Here is a 24,313-nt window from a genome sequence, read left to right on the forward strand (position 1 = left end):
ATAACGCCAAACTTGCATATTGGTCCGAGACACCTTTTTACAGAGGTCTTCCATGGCCAGGCCAGGAGATGAAAACACCGGATCTGCCCGTCTTCCCATACCTTACAACTCGACGTAACGGAACCTAGGACTCTCGGGGTCGAGCGAGGAAGTAAGAAAACGGGAGGGCCCCAATCAAAATTGAAGGGGGGGCTGCTTGGCCCGGTGCGAAGCTGTCTAGGGTTTATCGAACAAACGCGGACATTTTAACGGACTCTGTCCGAAGACAAACGCCAGCAAAAATCGGGATGCAGATCCAAAAAGAAATAGACGAACGAGTCCTAAGAGACATGTCGATGCTCGTAGCTTTGGAAAGTTTGTAGCCCTGGCCAAAGATAGTCGATCCCCGGGGACAAACTAGAATGGTTAAAAACCTTGAAGATCATGCCCGAATGCAAACCCCGTTGAAGATTACTTGACCGACGTGAGTATATACAACGCGAAGACGGCTACGTTCGCAGTCGGTTCATGAGAATGACGCGTACCCCACTGGCAATAATACTTATCTGCCTTGCTTAAAAGTTCAGAGTCTTCGCTTATTCTGTGAGGTCCGACCATGTCACCGCACGCACCGCACGCATGTCCAGAACGCGTCAATTTGGCCCATTCATTCAACTAAAGTTTCAAAAGAGTCCCATCATTGCGCCCTTATCGAATACATCATTCATGGCGTCGCGATACGCGTGCGGTAGATCTAGAGACGTTGCTGCTCGATGGGCCAATAAAAGGAAACTCGTGGAGAGCCGAGCCAAATGCGTGCTCGGAAGGCATATGAGAAAGGCCAGTACGGTATGATAAAGACTTCACTGATGACAAGTGAAGGGTGTTGGCCTATGATACTGTAAGGTTCATTAAAGAGGGTTGAAGTATGAACATACCTGAAAATGGTCAACTTGACGTAAACACTCTCTTACCTTATCGCTGGAACTGTCCTCTTTCAGAAAGTAAATCTAATCCCTTTCGCAGGAGAGAAGCGACGCACGCTCAGTGAACTTAATTCGACCAAATCGGATATGGAACGAATTCTATTCGTGGTATCTATTCAACTTCTGTCCCGATACAGATATGGCAACGGTATGACGCACCTCTAGCTTAGAAACTCCTCTGAGCCATCAACAAGATGCGTTTGCAAGAGGCCCAAAGATACGCTCAGCAGGGCGATAACCCTCAGGATATAACTTGGTAGCAATCAGACCTTTTCTCGCCCACGCATCGACTAAGATATTTCCCCATCCAACAGTCCAAACACACGTCCATATCCATCCGAATACGCCGGCAACTCGTCGACCTGATGCTCGCTTCCACAAATCTTCCAGAATGATGCCGAGAGCCATAGCAAGAAAGAAGCCAATCGCTCTCCAATCCGAACCTCTGCCCATACCCCATAAAGCGAGGTAATGGAGGACACCAGATACAAAAAAGGCGCCAATGACGCCTCCAGCCCGTCCGAAAAGGTAAGATCCAGGGACTGCACCGAGGGAGATGAAGGGCCCTCGAAAAGCTTGGTGCCAGTGTTTCGCCCAGAAATTTCTGATGGAGGTTGCTTTCCATGGTGGATCAAATAGCGGTGGCCATTGAGAGGGATTCTGTTGAAAGAGGGTGATGCATACGATGGTCATCATGCCATAGGCGACTTGCATGGCGCCGTATACGACGATCCCTGCAAGGAAGGTGATATAACTGGAGAGTGCGTATCGCTGGAGAGGGGGCAATTCGTGGTTGTAGATACCTGAACCTTGTGGACATGCCAGATTGAAAGATGTGAAACTCTGGAGGTGATAGTGGACAGAGTCAAATACGAGCAGATGGGTAATGAGGGACGTGAGTGTATATAGGATGAATACACGCTCATTTGATGTCGGTCGTGCTTGTGCGGGGATGTATAGACCTTTCGTGTGGTTCCATCCAATCTCACGCGAACCAATAGCAAGGTCTACAGCGTCTATCATCAACTTCCAAGTACGGGTATGCTTTGTGCCCGAAACTTCAAATGTCTTGCGGTACGGTGCTCCGACGAGACCCCATGTCATAACCCGCATACTTATTGCAGTCATTGCCAACTTTTTGTTCATCTTTAGTCAAGCGAAACTCTTCAGTGACAGGATAAAAGGCGCACCAGCAATGCTTGATTCAAATAGATCATTCTGTCGTCGTGAAAGGGGTGTGCAAAATCCAGTTGAGCCGCTGCCCGACATGCCAATAGCACGATAGGCAAAACCAGAAGAAGTCGGATGAGACGCGTGCTTGTGGGGAGACACGCAATTAATGCGGCCAGGAAATATCCAACGACTGGAGGCAGAAGAAGTTGAATCAATGATTCGAGGTTGGCAGGTGTCGGTCGATGGTAGGGTTCATCAAAGAAGGGCGAAACCACTTCGGCGAACCAGCTGTAAAGCCCTCCCAGATTATTTTATTTTCTTCTCACACTCGAGATAACACTCACCTTGGAACACTCATGGGAGGAGGAATGGTACCACTATATTCAGGGTCTGCAGTTTACATATTGACGGCATGATTGAGGCGGGAACGTGTTAGCGCAGGAGGGGGGCATATTGGGTAGCATGTCCGATCCGTTGACCCCCAATTTGGGCCATTTTTGGTACATACTTTTGGGTCAATTTTGGCAGGTTTTTGGTACATTTGGATCAGGTAAGGAAATTTGGACCATTTCTATGTACATTACCGATACAGCCTCACACCTATTCTGCCTGATTATTTTACTAATTTTTAGGGTATAACGACTTGTAAAAATTCGAAACGGTACGGTACCTGCCGCCAGCCAGGATAACCCTGGCGACCTAATTTTATGTACATAACGGATCGGACCTGGCTACCGACTAGGCCATTTCAGCACACTAAAGGATCGTAGGTGGTGCTCAATTTGGGTGGTTTTATGTACACTAGGATCGGAGTGTCGGCCAAAATAAGACCCTTTTTTGGTACATCCCGGATCGGAGAGTCCAGGGTATATGCCCCCTCCTGTTAGCGCAGGGGTCTGGAAAATCGGACCACTTTTCCAAGGTCCTTGAGGACTTATTTTATTTATTCTCTGCATAGTGTCTAGCGAATTGCCATGATACATGTCAAAGTTGCTACATCCATACAGATACACTGCGTTTCTCCTCATTCCAACTGTCTCAACAATTTTCTATGCTCCCGACTTCCAGTATGCAATGTCGCCATCGACCACTACAGGATGGAGTATAGTCAGTACTGTTTCGCGACCGCAGATGTAGTAATGCTTACTCTCATACGGCTTGCCTTGTTGCCTCAGTTTGCCAGCGGCCTTGACAGCAGCTTCACTTCCGTGTTCCTTGAGATCATCGTAAGACATGATTTCACCACAGACGAATTTGTTCTCAAAGTCAGAGCTATAGGGTCTCCGATGAGCAAGCTGCCTCTTTTGTCAACTGATCACACGCACTGGATGACACCGGCTGCTTGAGGTGCCTTGGTGCCTTTCCTAATGGTCCAGGCGCGCACCTCGTCAGCTCCGCAAGTGAAATAACGAATAAGCTGAATGGAATGGGTAAGTAAAAGGATGTGAGGGGAAAGAGGCACAGACATCGAGACTGGCATATCCAGCATGGGTGATCTTGGGAAGTGCACTCTGGGCACCGATTTTTTTTTGCTCCTCCTCCTTCTCTTCCGGTTCCATCGTCGCCAGACGTTCTTCCAAAGCAACTGAGAAGGGGATAAGAGGGTCTCCGGGGTTATTGGCGTCAATCCATGCTTTGATCTTAGGAAGCCTTGTAGAAAGTTAAGGAATAAGTAACGCTTCTGGAAATGAATCGGCGTTCCCACCATTTGTTCTTTTTTCGAATGTAATCTTTCTCGCTCAAGTTGACGAGATACGTCACCGGCTTAGCAGTGAGCAGCTGTAATCCGTTGACAACTTCTATCTGGCGGAATGGTCAGTACGAGGCCCGAATGTGAAAACGAGATGAGCATGGATCAGAGAGGAAATATTCTCATAGGCATATTGGGGCGTTACTCCCGCCTCGAAGAGCTGAGTTTAATGGAGCAATCGCTCTTTGTCATCCTGTTAGGAAGTGTATGAACGGAAATGAGATTCACCTGTGAAAAATTGTAAGTCATATTCGGTAACAGGGTTTGAGAAATAAGATACGAGGGTGGGGATCAGAAAGGAAACAAAATATCTCATAGGAATTATGGGGCGTTACTCCCTCCTCGACGAGCTGGGTTGTGTCGAGCTTTGAGCTCTTTTTCATCCGAGAAAGAAAACACTGAATGTGATTCGAAACCGAAGCTCACCTCTTTGTTGTTCCATTCATATTTCCTGACATCCTTCTGGTCTTCTGTGATGACTTTGTATATTTTTTCGACAGTGGCCTAAACCCCGGTCAAACATCTTCCGCCACACCAAACAGGCGATTGAGGAGTCCACGTACGATTTCCTCCTTCTTTGCTTTATCAGCCAAACTGTTACTCCCCAAATTTCGTCCAGTCTTCTTGAGGCCATCCAAATGTTTTTCCACCCACTCAATGTCTTTCAACCGCAACTCGGTCTGAATGATAACCATGTCACGACAGGGATCAACATCTCCCTCAACGTGAATGACTTCGGCGTCGTCAAAGGCACGAACAACCTGGAAGATACCATCCACCGCCCGTACGTGTGATAAGAAAGCGTTTCCAAGTCCTGCACCGGTTGAGGCGCCCTTTCGAGTTGACTTGAGCGAAAGGAGTGGGAAAACGCGACCAGTACTCACAGCGGTCAAACCAGCTATATCAATACACGTCAAATAGGCGGATATACGTGAAGCGGGTTTGTACGTCTCGCAAAGCCATTCGAAGCGTTCGTCGGGAACGGGAATACGCGCTTCCTATTAAAAAGGGGGGAGTTTAACATGCTTGTAAAACCTTTGCCATCGAGCGAACGCACCTCAGGATTGATGGTTGCATATGGGTAGTTTGCAGCGACACCAAGACCTAATGACCGTGTTGAGACTTGCATTCACAAAACAATTCATTTATTTGCACATACTAGTATTTGACAGAGCGTTGAAAAATGAAGATTTGCCTACGTTGGGAAGACCTGTTTGCGAGCATATAATGAGCAGCTCATTCCCATGATTTCCCGACAAAACAGACCTACGATGCCTATCTTGAGGTTATTGCCTGGTCGTCCAAGAAGTGTTTTCTTCTCTGGGCCTGCAGCTTTCTTGGGAGGCATTCTACGTTTTGAACTGCGTGTTGAACTAGTAGAAAATAAGGAACTCGGATAGAAGAAGGAACGAAGGAACAGCTGTCGATGACAGACCGTAGATATTCGTACGGGAGATTGAAAAAATCGATAGGACATCTAAAAATGAAAAGGGAGTAAAATTAAAAGGGTAATGATTTCTCACAGTAGGTCACGATTTTTATATTTCCTCAGAATCTCGTAATGTTCCCGGGAGTTTCCGACTTGAGAGTGACAATACGTATATACTCTTCTAGGACTTGCACCAGGCCAATATGCATATGTCTCGTGGCCGAGTATGTAAGGCGAGAAGCCATTCAGAGAGTCTGGTTGCACATTCTCGTCAAATTAATGCAAGCCATTGAGCCCATGTGAATCACAGAGATTTGCTCATGGATCGTGTCCCAGTGTCCCTCAGGAAGCAGATACACATAAATGAGGGGGACCGAACCCGTCTGAGGTCGTGTTCGCATTTGCTCTCGTTTTAGTTCGCTGTTCACACACTGCAAATCATTGATATCTATGATCTATCGCAGGCAATGCCGAGCGGGTGCAGCCCACCGGGGGGGGGGGGGGGGGGGGGTATTACTACCCTCTCATTTGGGGAGCGGGCCAATCGGGAACCTGCAGGTAGATGATAGAACAAGGAAAAGTGACTGAAACAAGATATTGGCAGCGGCGCAGCGCTAGGGACAGATAAGTGGACATGCGTGAAGCTCTTTGGAAGCTCTATCAAAAGCATGCTTTCGATTAAGATCCGAAATCTTGATGGAAGTATAGGTAGAAAGTTGGTAGATGCATGGGTACTCGGCCTGAGGTAGAGTGATTGCTCGATGTTTTCATAGTTGGCGGAACTCGACGTCCGCGCATTCAATATTCAATCGTTGCCGTAAGCCTGAGATATGCTACCGTACGTCCGCAGGTACTTGGAACTCAGGTTGAGGAGGCTCTGAAGTAGTGGTAGTGTCGTGAGATGTTACATAAGGAATTGGATTGGTACTAATTGTACACTCCTCGGTATCTCAAGATGTACATGACGTCCTGAATGGAAGATTCATTACATTGACCCATCGGAGTTGTCCACTTTCAGAGTAGCAATGACAAAAGACATAAGCCAAGTTGCGAGAGCAGATCCATGGCCCCGTTTGTTTGTCCAAGCTGTGGGTGCGTTCCAGAAAGTAGTATATATTCCGCCATGCCTCGCCGCCTGTATGTCTCTACGTCGACACTGGAAAATCTTAAACTAGAATGAGGAAAAGAGTTGTGCATCCATCTGAATTTCGAGATGTACGGGTCGGATGTCATCAACAGAACTGATCGTTTCACATGGATCATGGTTGAGTACTGAGTTACCGGAGATATACGGTAAGTACTAAAATATATTTAGACTTCCAACTTGCTCCATCTGCAACTGATGTCTTCACGATGACCCTCCCACTAGTCCCACTCAGCCTTGCAGACATAGTCATCAACACATTTCTATACGGAATATTTTTCCTCCTCAACCTGGTCTCCGTTTGGTTCATTTGCTTCCCCCTACGACGAAGAGCAGAGCGTGGACCTGGTTTCGCGGTACTCAAGAAACCCATGCTCATCGGAGCCCTCACTTTGTTCGTGACCGTAACCGCAGTGCGTGTGGATCCTCTGTATCTTTTATTTCAAACTGATTCTGGATAAGCACTGGGTATGCAATGTTTTGAGGCTATTTCAGGCCATGATTTATTTCAAGCAAGGCACTGCGCCGCTCGAATACTACGCAGATTTGTCGCAGAGACTATATCCAATTAAAACCGGTTTGATAATGGCGTCTATCTTCGCTGGAGACATTATGATCGTGAGTTTGGATCTTGTTCGACGTTGGCGTAGGCTCAACGCAGAACCATCCAGATCTATCGTCTTTGGGTGGTTTGGAGTTGTCAATACTACATCATCATACTCCCGTCTATCACCCTTATCGGACTGGCAAGTAAGTGTGATCGTGACTCCGTTGATCCTTTACTAACTATCCCTAGTATCTGGTTCAGGAATAACATACCAACTCAGTCATTCCATGAAAGGAAAGAATATCTTTGTGTCGTCAGCTCAGGCCTGGGTAATCTGCGAGGGCCTTTTCACAGTTCTGTGTGTTCTTTCTAGTGGGCGGGTTTACACTCGTTCTGATATGTTTGTCCCACAGAACCAATGTTTACTGTACTGGTATGGTTGCTTTATGGATCTGACGCCATATGTACTTATCTCCTCACACTTGTAGGCCTTATTGCATGGCGTATATGGTATACCAACCGCCACAGTGTGCCTCCGGGAAGGGACAAGTCCCGGCCCTCATCTACATCGAGGCATTTGATGGTAGGCGATTTTCTACACTACGTCCATGTCTCGTGGTGATAAATGGTTTCAATTCATAGGCAGCGATGGTCATTTTTATTGAAAGTGCTCTTCTATACAGGTGCTTACTCGAGAATAGACTTTTGTTCCTCCTTCTCCGGCTGACCTACTTGCGACTATCCATTTAGCTCTTTCCTTCTTGTTTTTATCGGGACTTATGTCGGCAAGCAACACACAGAGTCCCTCATCGCTGATTGTCTCCCGTCCGTGGCTGGCATCGCGTTTAGTTTCATCAACGTCCGGGCCTATCTGTTCAGAGTCACGTCCGCCTCCCAATTGCCTTCAACCCTACCTTCCATTCGCTGGCATACCAGTCGAAGCAATGATAACGACGTCGACGAGGAGCTGCCTTATCCTAAGCAGCCCCTCGCTGTCCGAAATGTTCATCCTACCGAGTCGTCGAACTATTTTCCGGCGTCAGTGGAGAGCTCAAAGGTAGCAGAACACGGAACATTGGAGGATCGTGTTAGTGTAAATGATCATGATAGGATATGCATATAGTATTTGGGTTAGTGATATCTGTCGCGTTGCCAAGGATGAAAATTGGTTTTCCTCTCATCGTTCTTCGAATCATTCCAAGGCCGTCGACTGGAATGATTCATGATTACGTTCTCGTAAGTCTCGGGACCGTGTTCGACGGATTGACTACGACTTCTCGTTCGTGCTCATCGAGATGAACGGTGTTTTTTTAGGCCCCTACCTGTGTGAGTTGCCGTCTTCACGTTAAAGTGCTCGAATCACTGGACAAATCTAATCCTCACATAGACCAAACTGGCATTAACCCTCCTCTTTCACTGTCATGACCAGGATGCCGACGTGTAGTGTTTGATAGTTTCGTGGGTTGTGGAAGGTCTGTAAATCATGTGGTAAAAGTGTGTTGTGCTCCCAGAGAGCGGCAGCTAATTAGCGCTCAAGAATCCGTAGACCACTTGATCTCAACGCTCCACTTTCCCTCCGCGCTGGAATCGGTATTCCGACATTGTACGAAGCGAATCTCAACAACAGAACTCATCACTGGTAGCTGGGAATTTTTGTGACGATCCTTATGGGTACCCGGAAGTCGTGTACGTTACACCAAATACAGATTCGGAACGGGTTGGTAAGAGATCTATGCTACAAGAGGACGATGACAGACCCTAATTCAATAAGTAAGTATAGCAATTGCTAGGTTGATTGATCATCTTTCGAAGGGGCGGAAATAATCAAGTTTTGGGCAGTGCCTGTGAAAGTAAGTACTACTGCAAAACTAGTTGCACCTTTATTGACTCGGATGTCTTCACTAATATGCCCCTCGCGCTAGTCCCGCTCAGCCTTGCAGACATAGTCATCCACACATTCCTCTACGGAATATTCTTCCTCCTCAACCTGGTCTCTGTTTGGTTCATATGGTTTCCCCTGCAACGCAGAGCTGAACGTGGTGTTGCGGCGGCGCTCAAGAAGCCTATGTTTATTGGGGCTGTCACTCTTTTCGCGACCGTAACTACAGTACGTTTGGACGATTATCTTCTTGAATATTGTTTTCTCAACTTGACTCCTGGATTAGCATTGGGTGTGCAATGTCTTGAGGCTATTCCAGGCCATGGTCTACTTCAAACAGGGCACTTCACCGCTCGAGTACTACGCCGATTTGTCCCAAAGGATCTATGCAGTAAAAACCGGTCTGATAATGGCGTCTGTCGTCGCTGGAGACATTATGATCGTGAGTCTTGGCTTGTCTGAATGCTCTGGGATCGATGCGAAACTATTCCAGGTCTACCGTCTTTGGGTGGTTTGGAGTTGTCAGTACTATGTAATCATACTCCCATCTATCAGCGTTATCGGAGTGGCAAGTGAGTGCGGCCCTCAATTCTTTGATCCTTCAATGCTAATCATCCTACAGTATCTGGTTCGGGAATAACATACGAACTCACTCAATTCACGAGAGGAAAGAGTATATTTGCGTCGTCAGCTCAGGCCTGGGTCATTTGTGAGGCCCTTTTCACAATCTTGTGTGTTTTTATTTCCCTTGGCGAAATTACACCCGTTCTGACCTGTACATGCTCTTACGCGCAGAACTAATGTCTACTGTACCGGTATGGTTTCTCAGTATACGTGCCATATAAACCTCTTATTCTCGTCAAACTTACAGGCCTTATTGCATGGCGTATATGGTTCACGAACCACCACAGCTTGTCCCTGGACAATGACAAGTCCCGGTCTTCATCTGCATCAAGGCACTTAATGGTTGGTAATTTTCTGTAATTTTTCGTTTGATGATTCAAAATGATTTTCATTCACAGGCAGCGATGGTTATCATCATCGAAAGTGCTCTTTTATACAGGTCAACGAGATAGTCACTTATTTCTTGCAACTGAAGCCTGACCATGCCTCAGCTCGTTCCTCGTCGTTTTCATCGGAACCTATGTCGCCAAGCATCAAATAGAGTCCCTCATTGTGGACTGTCTTCCGCCAGTTGCTGGTATCGCGTTTAGCTTGATTAACGTGCGGGCCCACCTTTTCAGAGTCAAGTCGGGATCCATGCTGCCTTCAACGGTGCCTTCGTTCCATGTCAGCCGAAGTAACGATGACGAGGAAGTGCCGATGGCCTATCCGATGCAACCCCTCACTGTCCACAATGTACATGAGACCCCCTCGTCTGACTATGCCCCGGCGTCGGTGGAGGGCGGAAAAGTAACACATTAGAGGTGATCGCTGGAGGATCTTGTAGTGTAATTGTAATACCATGATATTTACGATCAGTGATTAAAAGTAGCACGATGATTATAAATATTTTGGGCTAACGATAACTGTCCCGTCCACCACCTCTGGGTTGCTCTCTTCTGGTGTGCGAATCCCAACGCCGTCGATCGCTTTCTCTCTCCCTTTCTCTATCATCGTAATCTCGAGTTGGCCTCAGAGGGGGTGTCACCGAATCATTTCCAGACCTTCTTCGACTTAAATAATCGCGTTCTCGTAGGTTGCGCTCTCGGGATCGGGATCTTCGGCGGGGTGACCTGGAACGACTACGGCTTCTTCGTTCGTGCTCATCATATCGAGGTGAATAGCGTTTATAACTTTCGTGCCTCTCAATTTTTTCACGACGTCGCTCCTCCTTCCTGGCCCGCTTTTCTTCCTTTCGTTCAGCTTTCCTCCGGCGTTTCTCTTCTTTTTCTGGTATCCGTTGTTGCAAGGCTTCTTCATCTTTAGGTTTTGATGTGGACGATGTAGCATCTAGTGGTTTATCAGATTTTGGCTCTGGTTGGAAACCTCTGTGAATGGTAAGAGTCAGCGTGTCTTCTGCAAATTAAATTTGAACATACAGCGCAACAGCAAGAGCTTCGGCCTCTGCTTCTTTTATTTTCCTGATTTCCTCTGCGTGATCGTCTTCGCCATGCTTGTCCCGGTTGTACCAATGAACGTCTTTGCCCTTTTGCCATCGTCCAGTAGGTGCATTTATACTGTGACCTAGGTAGTTCTTGATGTTAATGAGGACGAGAAGCCAGTAATACCAGACAGAAATATTCGTACTTCTCTGTCTTTATCAGCCGAAACGTCTGTCCATTTAAATTCTGCTTGTCCTCCCCGAGTTCCTCCACGAATAGGTTCAAACATGATGATGATGGGGTAGGGTACGACTTGAGCGTGGGAGCAATGTGGTCATGCGGTTGAACTTACCGCTCTCTTTCTGCGACCACCACCCCGTCCAGTCCTCCACTGTCCTTTACGAGCTTCACGACTCGAAATGAACATCTTAATCTTCATGGTCTCTGCTTTCCTGTTCTCAATTGTTCATGCTCAGACTAGGACCGTAACGAATGCGTATGTTGAACTTTTTCTTTTATTTGGTGGTTGACAAGTTGACATCGATATCAGTAACGGGCAAACTGTCATTATTGCGGTCTCTACTAATCAAGGAGCGCTTACGACTCAGACAATGTCAGTCGATGCATGTGCATACCCGTAAGAACAACTCGAGATTGAGTACTGATCTACTCTTAGGCAAACTATCGTAATACAGCAACAGCAGGGTCCCGTCGGACAACCCCCTGCAACTACCGGAACACCTCACCTTCCTATTCCCTATCAGTATACCACTGTTGTCAATGGCGTGAAAACCGTGATACAAGACACGTTTACCCCCACCCTTGGATTCCCTTCTACGACTATAAAACCACAGGTTCCCTCTACTGGAATAATTATGGATTATAGCTCATGGTTATCTCAATATGGAGCGACTAATGCTGCTTCGGTGACCTGCAGACGGCCTAGTGATGGATTGAGTGTATTTTTGATGTTGGCCGGAAGTTTATTGGTATGCTGGATTAGCGGGCTAGTCGTTCTAATGTCATGACTTTGTAAAGACAGTTTAGTGCTGATCTGTATTGTATTCTATACTTTGACATTCTGTTGGACTTAATGACTTGGGAAAACATGCAAGGTGCCCGCGGCTTTGTCGTGACGGCGTTTGATCAACGGTTTGCTCTGATGCTATCATGTCCTCTCAGCCAGAACCTCAGGATTTCATAGCTGTCGTCTTTGTGATAGACACCTCTGTTGCTCTAGGTTCCCAATGGCTTCATGTTCTATCCAGTTATATATCTCCTCTCTTTCGTCGGCTCATAGAACTCAATCCTAACCGAACTGTGCGTAATATGACTGTCGCGATCGTTTACAATGTTATTGACCATCTTTCTCCGAGTGTAGATTCGGATAGGAATCGTTGTGTATACTCTACCGGATATGACCACTTACTCCCCAATTATACATAAAAAGTTCCTCGGCGACTTCACCCAAATTGCAGACATATTGAAGAAGGATGCTCATAAGATTGGTCTTGGAAGTACGCTATCGGGGGATAAAACTGGAATGCCAGCATTAGAGGGCGTAGTCGCTGCAATTGAGGTACGACTTCCTATTAGTCTCGCCTAGAATCACGATCAGTTTACCGTTTTATCTCAGATGCTCGATGCGTTAACGATTTCGTCTCCATCTACCAGTCCTGGCCGACCCATCACCTTGAATATATTCCATATTACTGCTGTTGTACCGGACAAGACAACCAGTCCCCAGTGGAATGAATTGGATAGTCTTGATCATATTACTTGGGAAACCTTACCTTCCGAGCTGTTAACCGTGCGTCTATATTTCAGCTCTGTTTATGCCGGTTTCTCACTCGATTATTCCAGAGGAAGATTCATCTCAGCTCCGTTATACTTAATTCCGACACCTCCATCTATACAAAACTCCATGCATCGGTAATCGCATATAACTCGCTACATACAGGTTTTCTGATACACACCGCAGGGCTCGACACCCGCATGGTTCCAAACCAGACCAAGTCATACGATCCTTCTGCCTTCTTACTTCTCAACAGCGTTACCTCAAGGTTCGTTAGCCTTAGTTTGTGTCGATCGTCTGCTCATCTGTGACTTTCGGTAGCTCTGAAACGTCCCGCCGATACTCCTGTAGCTGACAAAGCTCCAGCTCAAAAACGCCCTCGCCTACCTGGAGTACCGTCTTCCTCTCCCTTAGTCGCAAACTCCACTTCTACACCTCCAAATCATAACAACAACAACAACAACGGCAACAACGCGCGTCCCGGTTTTTCAACACAACCACCTGGCGTTCCGGGAAGACCGCCACTGACACATCAGCAGCTGCAAGGTTTGCAGGGATTACAAGAGTTACAGGCTGCTGTACAACGACTTCGGGTAATGGAGGAGCGCATGCAGAATTTAGAGGCCGGGATCAAAGACGCCCTGCAGGCAGGGGATACCAAGAAAGCTGATGAATTGGGTGCTGAGTTGACGAAAATTCGAACACAGGTAGTGCAGGCGAAAGGATGGATTCAACAACAGTTTAAGCAGACACAACTAGCAATACAAGCGAACCAATTATCATCTCAACAGTCGGCAGCAGCAGCAACGAATGGGGGACCCTCGGCCAACGTGCCACCAAATGGGGTTCCTCCATCTCAAGGAGGTGACGCGGGTGGTTCTCGCCCACCTTCAGGGCCCAATCTGAACTTAAACAACGGGAACCCGGTTATGCACAGCTCCTCTCCACCACCTCCCCTAGGTCCGTTGCCGCCACCTGGTGCGAGCAATCCGGCTAATGTACCACCTGCCAACCCAGCCCAACCTCAAAATCCCAATTTCCCGCAAGCTGTTGCTGTTCCTAATTCGAACCAGATGGGCGGCGCGGCCATTGCTCAGGGATTGAACGCGCAAGGTCTACCGAGAATGCCAGTGATGTCTGACTTGGCCACTCAAATGCACAAGCTCGTTGAACAGAACGAGAGAAGCGGACGCCCACAGTCGGGTCCCGGAGGAGGATCCATCGGTGGTATGCCTGGAGCACCACCTGGTATGCTGGTACCTCATCAAAATTCAGGACAACCAGGAATACCAGGACAAAATCCTGCTAGCATGTTAAATGGTATGGGTGGTCCTCCTTCTCTCAAGCCTCCTGGTGCGGCGGCGGCACAGCAATCTCAGGTACCTGTATGGCAAGGTCCCATGGTGTGGCAACCGGAAGCTATGAATGGGATGCGGGAGCTTAGTGCGCATATTGCGGTTCTAGCTAACAGTCCCAACGGGAGGTATGTCATTTTTTGATAGAAATGTTCGTAACTCTGTATCTCACTTAGATCAAGCCATTCCGACACTTGGCCCAAGACGATATATCTCAGTGCCTCGCAGCCTACGAATCCATTAGACGTTCAGGCTTGGTTTAAACAACATCAACAGACCATGTTTTTCGGCAAATTAACGCCAGGTCCTGATGTGCACACGCGGGAAAGTTATTCACACCTATGGACAATACTGATGACGAAGAAAATCGTGAGCTTTCAAGATGTGTATTCATTCAGGACGTTGCTTAACAACTTTCTTTACAAAGTATCTCCTGGGAGCTTGGACCACTCCTTCCGGCTCTCAGACGAAGAATCTCCTCATTGCAGCTGCCCCGAATTCTGGTTTACTCGGGGCGTTCTTCCCGCATGACGGTCTTCCCGAGCTTCCCAAGTCTAATGGTGTTGCGGCTCCTCCCACTCAATCGCAGCCGCCTATGATGGGCGTGGGCGGTACCGGTGGCCCACAAGGAGCAACTGGATTACTCGCACCCGACGTTATAACCGGCATACGCTCGGTCACGAACGAGAACCAGAGAGCCCTGGCTGCCCATCAAATACTTGTGAAGTTACAGCAGACGCATTTGGCTGCTCGACGAACGATCAATCCTACTGATTTACATATGTTGTTGAGCGCGTTGAATGTCAGTCTTCCACAGTTACACGCTGCTCAGAGGCAGTATCAGCAGCGGGCTTTAGCTGCTCAGGGACAAGCACCACAGCTGCTGCAACCGCAACAACCGGGGATGCCAGGATTTGGTGGGGGTGGGGGTGGAAGTGTGGGTGGACCGTTAGGGATGAATATGGGAGGTGTGGCAGGAGGAGGAGGGATATTTCCTATGTTTACGGCACAGAATACGATGAATGTGCAGAGGGGTAATTTAGGAGGGATGAGTCTGGGTTCGGGTCAACAGATGATGAATGGAGGTGGTTTCCCTGGCAGACAAGGGATGGGTGGTGGTCCCACGGGCGGTGGAATGCAAGGCAATGTGAGCATGGAGATGATGCAGTCGTTTGCACAGAGAAATGTGGATGGGGGGATGGGTCAAGGCCCTGGTTGAATGATAATCATTCATGGTGTGCACGCATACTAAAATCACGCTGTTTTATTGTTATGTGGAGGAACCGTACTATTGTTATTATTCGTCGTGTTTGCTCTCGTCGTTGTATTTTTATGCTTCAACAATTTGAATTAGCTTATAATCTGTCTGTGATGATGGATCAAAGATATTTTAGGCTCGAGTATCTCTTTCAAACACATTCCTAACTTCCGATACCAGAAGTCATCAATCCACCCATTGCCCACTCATAGGCCCCAAGAAAGACAGCCCCACCTGCGGATATCCACATCGTTCGCGGTACTAAGCCAGAGAACAGTGCGCTTAACCCTTCTTTTTGGTATATTCCGGTCAGTCGGCTGTACAGAGAGAGCCTCGCCTGGCCGGAGGTCTAGAGAAAGCGTTGAAGATGAAGAAATCTAGAGCAGCAAAGAAAGTCCGTTGAACTCACTCGAATATCTAACATGACTCTAGTTTTCAGTACGTCCAAGGGTGTGGTGACTGCAGCAGCAAAACCTCCCCCAATGGAACCACAGATTGCTGCTTCATGGGCGTAGAGTCGAGGTTGATTTGTCGGTCTATTGAAGTGATCCGCAAGACGGGATTTGAGAAATTCATACAAAGGAAACTGGAGAGAAGTGAACGGGATCTACCGTACGCTTGTTAATAGACCATGCTTGCAGAATGTGATTTGGTACCCTCACCTCCCGCATCAAGGTGATCCCGAAACCTCTGTAAAGACCACTGAAGCCTTCTTTTGCGATCGTCATCCTGAATGTTGACAGCGAAGAATGGTTCGAGGCACCGAATCTACCCGTTTGGGCACGAGTTTTGATGACCTCGGTGGGTACTCGTACAAGGCATGCAGCCTATGTGATATATTTGCTTTCATGAACGAGCCGGACTTAAACAACGGGGGGAATAGACCTCGTACGACTTCACCAATGGATGCTGCTATCATATGATTGAATGGTGCACTGACATTCGGATTTGTGGATACGATTGTTGTTGGTAGGTTGTGTTTGAGGAAATCATAAGTGGTGAAAAACGCTGCTGCACCGGGTGCACTTCCAATAACGACACTTCCAACACCTTTGTAAACGCCTTTGAAACCTCCTGCACGAGCGAAACCTTGGACTGATTGTAAGCGGGTCTTGATAGTGTCGATTGGGAAGAAGAGTAGATCAACCGCGGTTCCTGCTGCACCGCCAGACTGTTTGAGTGAAGGTAGGCACGATGTTCAAGAGAAGTTGTTTTTTTTTCTTACCAGAAGGGACTGAACAAATGTAGGCTTTAGGCCGTCGTGTGACGGCGACATAAAAATTCGGAAGATTCGAGAATCAGCTCAAGCGCGCACTTTGACTTTCGGAATTTCGGGCCTGCGGGAACGGCATTCCGATAATATTTAGTTCTGTTCCGTGTGAAGCGACGCGATTAGGCCCTCCATGTCCCCTTCCTGCTTTTCTCTGTTCAAGCCCAAGTCGGGTCGACAGGAGCAACCTCACGACTCTGAGAAACTGCCTCCTTCATACGAGGCAACCTCTACCGTTTCGACGTTGATCTCTGCGACCGAAGACTGGAAATGCTACGAGGAAGAGCACAGTGACAGGCTGGACACGACTCAGAGATTGGAACAACTCCGAGGCTTGATGAAACAACATGGGATTGACTATTAGTACGTTACTCGAGTTCCAGTGTCGATTCCATGTAAATTTGTTTCATCAGCGTCATACCGACCGACGATGCTCATCAATCCGAATATGTTGCACCAGCCGATAAAAGAAGACAATTTATAACAGGGTATGATCGAGCACCAGTACTTGTAAACCCGGTTTTTATATTTCTTCAGCTTCACTGGTTCTGCTGGCCAAGCCGTCGTTTCAGCAGACAAGGCGTATCTTGTCACGGACTCGCGATACTGGCTCCAAGCAGAACGCGAGTTGGACAGCAACTGGGAGCTGGTAAAGTCCAGAGGGCCTGGTCTACCCAAAGATTGGACCGAGTGGCTTCCAGTGCGAAGTTCTCTTCCCAAAAATTAGTCCCAAGTCACACTTAACAAAGCCCAAAGTTTCATGCTAGGAATTCACGCATCGGAATCGACGGTCGCTATATACCACACTCGACCGCTGTTCTTCTGGCTGCACGACTCGAGCGATTAGGCTCCGAGTTAGTCTATCCTGAAGATAACTTCGTCGATTCCATTTGGAAAGATAGGCCTTCTCGAAGCCAAGAACGTGTATTCCTTCACCCTCTCAAGTTCACAGGTATGTTTGATCGAAGTCCTATCCCTGTGAATGTTCAACCTATACCCGAAAGGCGAACATGCCCGTGACAAACTGAGGAGGTTGCGCGAATGGATCAGACAACAGCCCGAAGATCTGTTTGCCTCCGATGACTGTGAACAACCAGTCGCAACGGTGATTTCTAGCTTGTCTCATATCGGTAAGGTGCCGCGGGCTATCACTCTTGGTTCTTGCCTCACGCATGCGAATAGCGTACATCCTGAATCTGCGAGGACGAGACATTCCATACCATCCTGTCTTCTTTTCTTATCTCTTCGTAGGCTTAGCTCGCACAACCCTTTTTGTTCACTCAACGAAGGTTTGCGAGGGGGTTCAATTGTACCTGTCCTCTCTTGATGTCGACATTAGACCGTACGACGATATTTGGGGATATTTGAAGAGTCGGGAATGGGGCAAGGAAGGCAAGGTGCGACTGTGAGGTCGTGTGGATACCGAACTTCCTAACTGTTGCGTCTCGCAGGTGGTCATAGCACCGCAGACATCGCATGCAATTGCTCGTGCGATTTCATCTTCCAAGCTATCAGTATTACCTTCCCAAGTGGAGACTATGATGTCCATCAAGAATGAGACCGAGATTGAAGGTTTCAGGAGAGCCTATCTTAGAGATGGTGCTTGCTTTGTGAGTGTCCATAGTCATGGCAGATTGAGGTTACGGTGTGCTGACAGGCTGCGCCCGTTCAGTCTCGTTTCCTTGCGTGGCTCGAGGCTGAAATAGTGAAGGGCACCAAGTTAACAGAGTGGGAGGCTGCGGAGTGGCTCAACAAGGAACGATTCAAGACCGAAAATAACATGGGACTAGCTTATGAGAACATAAGTGCTTCGGGTCCTAACGCTGCTTCCCCTCATTATGGGCCAACTAAGGAGACGGCGGGACTTATCGACACTCTCACCCCTTATTTGAAGTATGGTTCTCTCTCTTGAACTGCAATGATTCCTCGTTTACTATTCCTGACAGCGACTCCGGAGGACAATATCTCGATGGTACTTGCGATACAACCCGGACAGTACATTTTGGAACGCCCGCCGACGATCAGTGTGAAGCTTATACACGGGTGTTGCAAGGACATGTAGCATCCTTCATTCTCTTGCACTTGATGATCCCTGGTCCTGACTGGATTGCCATAGATTGCAATAGACACTGCTATATTTCCAGAAGGAACCACAGGCCTGCAACTTGAAGTTTTGGCACGCAATAAGTTGTGGAAGGAGGGGCTGACTTACCTGGTGAGTGGTTTTCCTTGATGTGTTGTCAAAGTTCGATCACAGTTTGACGAATTATCTTGTAGCACGGCACTGGACACGGATTTGGGTCTTACATGAACGTACATGAGGGACCACAGGGATTTGGGATTCATGTTCCTTTCAGGTTGGGTCATGTCGTCACGAACGAGCCTGGATTCTGTAATGTCTTTTCGCTTGACCTGTGTGGTATCTGTTGGCTCATTGTTATCTTTCATTCAAGATCAACCGGAACAATTCGGTGTTCGAATCGAATCATCTCTTGTCGTGAAGAAAGTCAGGGTGTGTACTTGTCCTTCGTTTGTCCGTGAAGCTATCCTCTGACTGGTCTACATGTAGACCAAGGGAAACTTTGGTGGCGATATTTGGCTTGGATTTGAACGTTTGACTCGTGTTCCCATTGATACTCGGATGGTGAAGAGAGAATTGCTTACGACAGATGAGAGACGATGGCTGAAGGTGAGCTAGTATCATGTCGCCTTGGACGAGGAGTAATCTCATTGCCCTTACCGTGACAGGATCATAACGACATGTGCCTGAAGGACTTGACTCCGTTACTCAAGAATGATAAATGCGCGATGGAATGGCTCGAACGACAAGCTCGCCTCGCCGATGCACTTTTGCATTAGGAGGAAGTTACAAGTATAAGTATATCGATTTGGTCGGACAACTCTGGATTTTCGGGCAATCAGGGCATCGGTATGGCTGTGAACAAGCGACCGAGAAATTTACGTGAACCACGCAATCATTTTTTTCGCTTGCTGTCGTTTCCCGTTTCCCGTTGGTTTCCCGAGTAGCCATGTACTGTACCAGACCGTACCCGAATAAAATACAGCCTCATAAGGACGGAGCAGCCAAGAAAGGTGATTTCAAACGAGAATCCAAATGGAGATTACACATGTTGATGGACTGGAGATCAAATGACCACAGACGTGGGAGTCTGCTCTGGGGTCGCCCTTCTGTTTTCCTCCATCACCGTTATCATCCCTCTCGACGACCTTATCTTTTTTGCGCCTTTGATTGTTTTCCAAATGCCTGCTTCTCGCACACGCAGACGCAGTTCAATTCTCAACCCTCCTCAACCTACAAAACCCGGGGTTTATGGAGTCCCATCAATCCCCCATCGCCTAACATTCTGCCCGAATGTGACCCCAGTATCGTACACGTCCTCTCTCGAATCTGATGACGCCGGCTTGGGAGCGTTAGATGCAGCTGAGACTCTTTTTCCTCCATCGGAGGCACCTAGTCAGCCCAGTAGAAGACGGCAGCCACCAGGAAAGAGAAGGAGCCAGGGTTACATCCCTCGTCCCCCAAACGCCTTCATGCTGTTCAGGGCAGACTTTGTGAGGCAGAAACATGTTCCCGGGAATATTGAGGCGAATCATGGGAGTTTGAGTAGAATCATTGGTGAGGCGCTCTTGCTTAGATTTTCGAATCCAACAAGTTGATGAGCAAACAGGCAATTGTTGGCGCTCCCTTCCCGCCCAAGACAAGCGAATATGGGAATTCAGAGCTAAACGGGCGAAGGAGTTGCACAAGCAGGAATTTCCAAACTACAAATTCAAGCCTGTGCACAACAAAAAGAAGAAGGGAAACCAGTCAGAATCTACCTCTCCCACCACCTCCTATAGCTCGTCGACCTCCAAGGTTAAGCTCACTATTTCTACGTCTGGGACCAAGAAATCGAAATCCGCATCGGAGGAGGAAGATGCGGCTGTACAGGCGCGCAATGAGTATCTTACTCAACTGCTTTTAGATGGACTTCGCAACGAGTTGCTTGCAGACGAGATGGCTAAATACGACGAGAGGGAAAGGGTTCGTCGTGAGGCTGCGCTTACTCAGTCTCCACATTCTGAAGAGGAAGACCCATCGGAAGATGAAGAGTCTTCCGAGACGACTACGCTCTTGGGTGAAGGAGAATCGTATGCAGCATGGGGAATTGAACTAAATGTTCCGACTCCATCCCATTCTTCCACCTCATCCTCTTCTCCTACACCGCCAACTGCATGGACGAATCCAAACCCATTCTCTTATCAGTCGTCTGTACCACATTCTATCCAACAGCCACAAACCTTGTATCCAGCTCATCACCAACAGCTAGGAAGTTACCTACACTTGAGGCGTAGTTCCAGTGTTCCGCCGATGATGGGCATGATGGATAACACTGATGAGTTTTACCAGAGTGCACCCTTTGGTGTAGACGGGTATCAGAATGTCAATGACTCGAATACAGGTGAAATGAGGCCACCGAGCCCTGGTCCTCCTGGCATGCCGGCTGCTCCGATCTCGAGCCTTGCGAACGCGTTCGGCCCTCCTCAGCAACGGCAATCGTTTTCACAGCCAAGGTTCTCATTCTCTCAACTGCGTCAATCGTTTTCACAACCAAGGTTCTCGTTCTCTCAAATGGATGCTTTCGCTCAGATGGACACTACCGGTGTTGATCCATTTACTCAACACGGATATTACGGTCAACGTATGTCCATTTCAGCAGAGCATAGAATGCTTCTTGGTGGACGAAGGGCGTCAAGTGCAGATGGAATGCGCCGGTCATGGGGTACATGCAATTCCATCAATCAAGGCTGGGGTTGGGGTGTGCAAGGCGCGTACTGGGTTCCACAAACAACGTCCACCGGTCCGTTGCAGACAGACGATTCCCCGTTGCCGGAGGTAGATACATCTCTGTTCGAACCCGGTTTCAACCTAAATTCGTTCACGATGTCGAGTTCCACTGCACCTGCTGAACATCCCCCCTCGCCTGACGGGACAGGCCCACAGGTTGTGTCCCCGTTGGATCCTATCCAACCTGCTCCGGTTCCCGTTGCGGCTCCTCAACCCACGTATCGTGCGCCGATTCCAGAGCGTAGATTCCTGGATATGACCCAACAGGCCTTTGTCGAAGCATATCCATCGCTTGGCCCCGTTGAAAATGTGGCATTTAAGGTGCCCAATATCCGCACGGACTATGGTCAAGGCAGTACTGTCATGGCACAAGGCGAAGTCGCAACCTTCCAGCACGCGGCGGAGCAGGGATGCTATCCCACCGGTCCAAATGCTGTCGCTACAGCTAGCAACGAGGCGAACCAAAGCACTTTCGAAGCTGCTGCCATGAGGCAACATAGGGTGATGACGGCATCTTGTTAGTGAAAAAAAAAAGCACCTATTCTTTCTCCATTTCTCTTTATTGAAGTTCTGTTCCTTTCACAATCCCCCAGGATATATTTATGTCTATTCGTTGCTCTTGCTTTCTTTTCTATCTTTCTCTCTGATTTCTCGAAGTTCAACTGTATCCATAGCCCCAGGCGCCTCGCTTCAATTCCCTAGACTGGAATAAACACTTTCTCCCCGTCTCCTTCGCGATGGGCGGAACCGTTTTTTCTGATTTTCAACCAACTATCTTCCGGATCGTACCGCCTACTGTAGCTCTAGTTTCTTCCGTTCAGCAGCTTTTGAACTCGAACTTTCGTTTCCGATATCTAAATGTTTTCCCGATCTCGTTGTTGTTGGTATATATCCTACGTCGACCGTTTTACTTATTTCTGTCAATGAGATGTGGATTTCCCCGTACTTACACTCGTCGGACAGCGCGTCCAGGGTGAATGCCTGTGGATGCCAATTGGTCATGAACTGAGAGGGTACAACAATCTGAGCTCTTTGAACCCGTTTTTAACTCATTCACATACGAACCTTGTTCAACTCAGACACGTTCATTAGATATCATTCCTTAGCCCCGCCCGTATCACAGGGAGGCACACCCGTCCCGTTGTTACAGTTTCCATTCACGTAGCTCTCCTTGTCACATCTTCCTCTTCCCCGTTTCATCTGAAAAGCTATCGAGGAATTTGCTTTTGCGTGCATACCTGAGTTACATAAGTGACGTAGATGGCCAATGATTTTGCTTTTCGCTTTTCGTGGGACAAACTACGGGACTTTGTACGGGGTTGACCCTGAAACCCGGGCCTCCTCACCCCCGTTTCCCCTATTCCTTACTCATTCTAACAATTGTCTTAGTACAACATAGCTACTACACCACCAAACTGGTAAGATATCTAAAGAGCTCTTACCGGGAGCTCCCCGGGAGATGCGTCGGGATGTCCAGCAGACCTCCGTAAGAGCTCGCGCAGATGTTTTCCTTCCCACCTCGGTCCTCCCTCTCACTCGGTGCTCATAATGACGCGGCTGGAAAATCTCCCAGCTGTCCTGGCGATACCCGGGTGCACAAATCTCGCTTCAGTTTACATCCCTAATGTAAGTATATAAATGATTACCTCAACAATTTGGCCATAGACAATATTTCAAGCTAAGAACATTAAGTGATCATGACTTGTCCACAACCAAAAGGAAAAATTCCTGAAAAATATCCAGTCTACATTTCTGACCTTGAATGGGGTTTTAAATACTTGAGGTGAGGATGATGGTAAGCATTGTCATACGTACGTATAACTTGTTAAAAAAGCGATAGGGTTCGAAGGAACTTCGTGAAAGTTGCGAAGTTGATTCAAAGTCCGACTGTACTCCGCATGTCACGTGGTGTTGTGGTTGAAATTTCCGTCGCGTGATTCGAGTTCAATTCCCTCTTCCTCCATCATCCTCCAGTTCAAGTAATGAAAGGTATGGTTTGTTCTCAGACTCCATAGCTCAACTAACACCAACTACAGGTATCTCAGATGTACGAATGTGTCTGGACAACATGACTTTGAAGGTAAGCCGCTCAACTTAACTAAGGCATCGATTCATGTCTTCACCCTCCTTTTTCAGACGTCTATGCTCCACTCAAGTTCTAAACGAGGCAGTGCTGGCAACTGTGAGATCTCATTTTTTGTTATCTTCCCTCGTAAACTAAACCATATCCTCTTCCAGCACTCGTAAATCTTACTTCCAAATCTTTCAGGATGTGAATGTCGTATTGGTTGCGAGTGGAATGTCTTCCAGGTATGTTTCTTTTGTAGCTGGATGCTCAATTTGGTCTCATTCTGCAAACAGCTGGCCTGTTGCCAACCTCACAGGAGATGTAAAGTATATTATGACCAACAGGTGATTATAGCTTTGAGATGTGTAGAAAGGTTACCAATTTTGCTAATAATTATACATGTTCATACATTGCCTGTAATTAGTACGAATAATAATATACCTGTTTTCGATACCCCAATTCTGGCTGGCAGGATATGAAAAGCTGAAACCCAAAGCGCCAAGCGATATCTATGGATGATGTGGCATACACTCGGCGCTGCCAGGACGAGGTCTACAGGATGTCGCCAGGTCCTCCAGTGGATGTCGAACCAGGATGTCCGTGGGATATACTCTCCCAGGACATCCCCTTAACCGTGTTTCGAGCTCCAGGGAGCTCTTTCCCTCGCCTGAAGCTGGAGCTCCCAGGAGCTCCCACCCGGACATCCTGAAGCTGTCCTGCCATTCAGACGGTGTAACCCTTCACCCAGCTAGGCGGGGCTTCGCCCCTGCACCCCATCGCCTTTTT

The 24,313-nt window shown here is 47.8% G+C and overlaps 10 protein-coding genes across 10 annotated transcripts; 6 read left to right on the forward strand and 4 right to left on the reverse strand.

Moving 5' to 3' along the window:
• Positions 1-1,151: 1,151 nt before the first annotated feature.
• On the reverse strand, positions 1,152-2,496 carry E1B28_011301 (uncharacterized protein; the record flags this gene model as incomplete). The annotated part of the gene is made up of 3 exons (XM_043156324.1): positions 1,152-2,099; positions 2,156-2,426; positions 2,483-2,496. The coding sequence occupies 3 exons, from the start codon at positions 2,494-2,496 to the stop codon at positions 1,152-1,154; spliced, it is 1,233 nt and encodes a 410-aa protein (XP_043006109.1).
• A 563-nt stretch (positions 2,497-3,059) lies between these two features.
• On the reverse strand, positions 3,060-5,389 carry E1B28_011302 (uncharacterized protein). Its single transcript, XM_043156325.1, has 11 exons — positions 5,155-5,389; positions 5,048-5,098; positions 4,946-4,992; positions 4,773-4,886; positions 4,452-4,721; positions 4,315-4,392; positions 3,844-3,941; positions 3,605-3,788; positions 3,464-3,555; positions 3,286-3,410; positions 3,060-3,228 (listed from the first exon to the last, which is right to left on the reverse strand). The coding sequence occupies exons 1-11, from the start codon at positions 5,363-5,365 to the stop codon at positions 3,188-3,190; spliced, it is 1,311 nt and encodes a 436-aa protein (XP_043006110.1). The 5' UTR covers positions 5,366-5,389; the 3' UTR covers positions 3,060-3,187.
• A 1,281-nt stretch (positions 5,390-6,670) lies between these two features.
• On the forward strand, positions 6,671-8,131 carry E1B28_011303 (uncharacterized protein; the record flags this gene model as incomplete). The annotated part of the gene is made up of 8 exons (XM_043156326.1): positions 6,671-6,874; positions 6,924-7,079; positions 7,133-7,211; positions 7,258-7,366; positions 7,422-7,441; positions 7,497-7,591; positions 7,651-7,691; positions 7,759-8,131. The coding sequence occupies 8 exons, from the start codon at positions 6,671-6,673 to the stop codon at positions 8,129-8,131; spliced, it is 1,077 nt and encodes a 358-aa protein (XP_043006111.1).
• A 783-nt stretch (positions 8,132-8,914) lies between these two features.
• E1B28_011304 (uncharacterized protein) lies at positions 8,915-10,312 on the forward strand (the record flags this gene model as incomplete). Its single annotated transcript, XM_043156327.1, has 8 exons — positions 8,915-9,115; positions 9,174-9,329; positions 9,381-9,459; positions 9,510-9,618; positions 9,683-9,702; positions 9,759-9,853; positions 9,910-9,950; positions 10,003-10,312. The coding sequence occupies 8 exons, from the start codon at positions 8,915-8,917 to the stop codon at positions 10,310-10,312; spliced, it is 1,011 nt and encodes a 336-aa protein (XP_043006112.1).
• A 23-nt stretch (positions 10,313-10,335) lies between these two features.
• Positions 10,336-11,265, reverse strand: E1B28_011305 (uncharacterized protein). The gene is made up of 3 exons (XM_043156328.1): positions 11,138-11,265; positions 10,930-11,084; positions 10,336-10,878 (listed from the first exon to the last, which is right to left on the reverse strand). Exons 1-3 carry the CDS (start codon positions 11,219-11,221, stop codon positions 10,407-10,409), a joined length of 711 nt encoding a protein of 236 aa, XP_043006113.1. The 5' UTR covers positions 11,222-11,265; the 3' UTR covers positions 10,336-10,406.
• A 104-nt stretch (positions 11,266-11,369) lies between these two features.
• E1B28_011306 (uncharacterized protein) lies at positions 11,370-11,960 on the forward strand (the record flags this gene model as incomplete). The annotated part of the gene is made up of 3 exons (XM_043156329.1): positions 11,370-11,428; positions 11,483-11,545; positions 11,609-11,960. The coding sequence occupies 3 exons, from the start codon at positions 11,370-11,372 to the stop codon at positions 11,958-11,960; spliced, it is 474 nt and encodes a 157-aa protein (XP_043006114.1).
• A 119-nt stretch (positions 11,961-12,079) lies between these two features.
• On the forward strand, positions 12,080-15,689 carry E1B28_011307 (uncharacterized protein). The gene is made up of 9 exons (XM_043156330.1): positions 12,080-12,252; positions 12,314-12,511; positions 12,569-12,742; positions 12,796-12,864; positions 12,914-12,995; positions 13,049-13,687; positions 13,745-14,210; positions 14,259-14,451; positions 14,510-15,689. The coding sequence occupies exons 1-9, from the start codon at positions 12,103-12,105 to the stop codon at positions 15,299-15,301; spliced, it is 2,763 nt and encodes a 920-aa protein (XP_043006115.1). The 5' UTR covers positions 12,080-12,102; the 3' UTR covers positions 15,302-15,689.
• E1B28_011308 (uncharacterized protein) lies at positions 15,422-16,634 on the reverse strand. Its single transcript, XM_043156331.1, has 5 exons — positions 16,566-16,634; positions 16,233-16,511; positions 16,003-16,167; positions 15,750-15,947; positions 15,422-15,689 (listed from the first exon to the last, which is right to left on the reverse strand). The coding sequence occupies exons 1-5, from the start codon at positions 16,614-16,616 to the stop codon at positions 15,504-15,506; spliced, it is 879 nt and encodes a 292-aa protein (XP_043006116.1). The 5' UTR covers positions 16,617-16,634; the 3' UTR covers positions 15,422-15,503.
• Positions 16,635-16,743: 109 nt separating this feature from the next.
• Positions 16,744-19,469, forward strand: E1B28_011309 (uncharacterized protein; the record flags this gene model as incomplete). The annotated part of the gene is made up of 14 exons (XM_043156332.1): positions 16,744-16,973; positions 17,024-17,098; positions 17,148-17,310; positions 17,367-17,562; positions 17,615-17,740; positions 17,793-18,007; positions 18,062-18,220; positions 18,283-18,503; positions 18,557-18,668; positions 18,727-18,825; positions 18,888-19,002; positions 19,064-19,122; positions 19,180-19,299; positions 19,359-19,469. The coding sequence occupies 14 exons, from the start codon at positions 16,744-16,746 to the stop codon at positions 19,467-19,469; spliced, it is 2,001 nt and encodes a 666-aa protein (XP_043006117.1).
• Positions 19,470-19,760: 291 nt separating this feature from the next.
• E1B28_011310 (uncharacterized protein) lies at positions 19,761-22,403 on the forward strand (the record flags this gene model as incomplete). The annotated part of the gene is made up of 2 exons (XM_043156333.1): positions 19,761-20,247; positions 20,300-22,403. The coding sequence occupies 2 exons, from the start codon at positions 19,761-19,763 to the stop codon at positions 21,979-21,981; spliced, it is 2,169 nt and encodes a 722-aa protein (XP_043006118.1). The 3' UTR covers positions 21,982-22,403.
• Positions 22,404-24,313: the final 1,910 nt, after the last annotated feature.

This window comes from Marasmius oreades, chromosome 7 (genome assembly GCF_018924745.1).
Source record: "Marasmius oreades isolate 03SP1 chromosome 7, whole genome shotgun sequence".
Classification (NCBI taxonomy): domain Eukaryota; kingdom Fungi; phylum Basidiomycota; class Agaricomycetes; order Agaricales; family Marasmiaceae; genus Marasmius; species Marasmius oreades.

Bases quoted from the DNA above. Each gene is read 5' to 3' on its own strand.
- E1B28_011302 (XM_043156325.1), bottom strand. From the start codon at position 5,365: ATGTCCTATCGATTTTTTCAATCTCCCGTACGAATATCTACGGTCTGT. The intron at 5,099-5,154 runs GTCTGTTTTGTC...GCTCGCAAACAG, and splicing joins CCTCAAGATAGGCATCGTAG to GTCTTCCCAACGTAGGCAAA. The intron at 4,393-4,451 runs GTACGTGGACTC...ACCGGGGTTTAG, and splicing joins AAGCAAAGAAGGAGGAAATC to GCCACTGTCGAAAAAATATA.
- E1B28_011305 (XM_043156328.1), bottom strand. From the start codon at position 11,221: ATGTTTGAACCTATTCGTGGAGGAACTCGGGGAGGACAAGCAGAATTT. The intron at 11,085-11,137 runs GTACGAATATTT...ATTAACATCAAG, and splicing joins CGGCTGATAAAGACAGAGAA to AACTACCTAGGTCACAGTAT. The intron at 10,879-10,929 runs GTATGTTCAAAT...TACCATTCACAG, and splicing joins GAAGCTCTTGCTGTTGCGCT to AGGTTTCCAACCAGAGCCAA.
- E1B28_011307 (XM_043156330.1), top strand. From the start codon at position 12,103: ATGTCCTCTCAGCCAGAACCTCAGGATTTCATAGCTGTCGTCTTTGTG. The intron at 14,211-14,258 runs GTATGTCATTTT...TATCTCACTTAG, and splicing joins GCTAACAGTCCCAACGGGAG to ATCAAGCCATTCCGACACTT. The intron at 14,452-14,509 runs GTGAGCTTTCAA...TTCTTTACAAAG, and splicing joins TACTGATGACGAAGAAAATC to TATCTCCTGGGAGCTTGGAC.
- E1B28_011308 (XM_043156331.1), bottom strand. From the start codon at position 16,616: ATGTCGCCGTCACACGACGGCCTAAAGCCTACATTTGTTCAGTCCCTT. The intron at 16,512-16,565 runs GTAAGAAAAAAA...TCACTCAAACAG, and splicing joins CATTTGTTCAGTCCCTTCTG to TCTGGCGGTGCAGCAGGAAC. The intron at 15,948-16,002 runs GTGAGGGTACCA...AGCGTACGGTAG, and splicing joins GGATCACCTTGATGCGGGAG to ATCCCGTTCACTTCTCTCCA.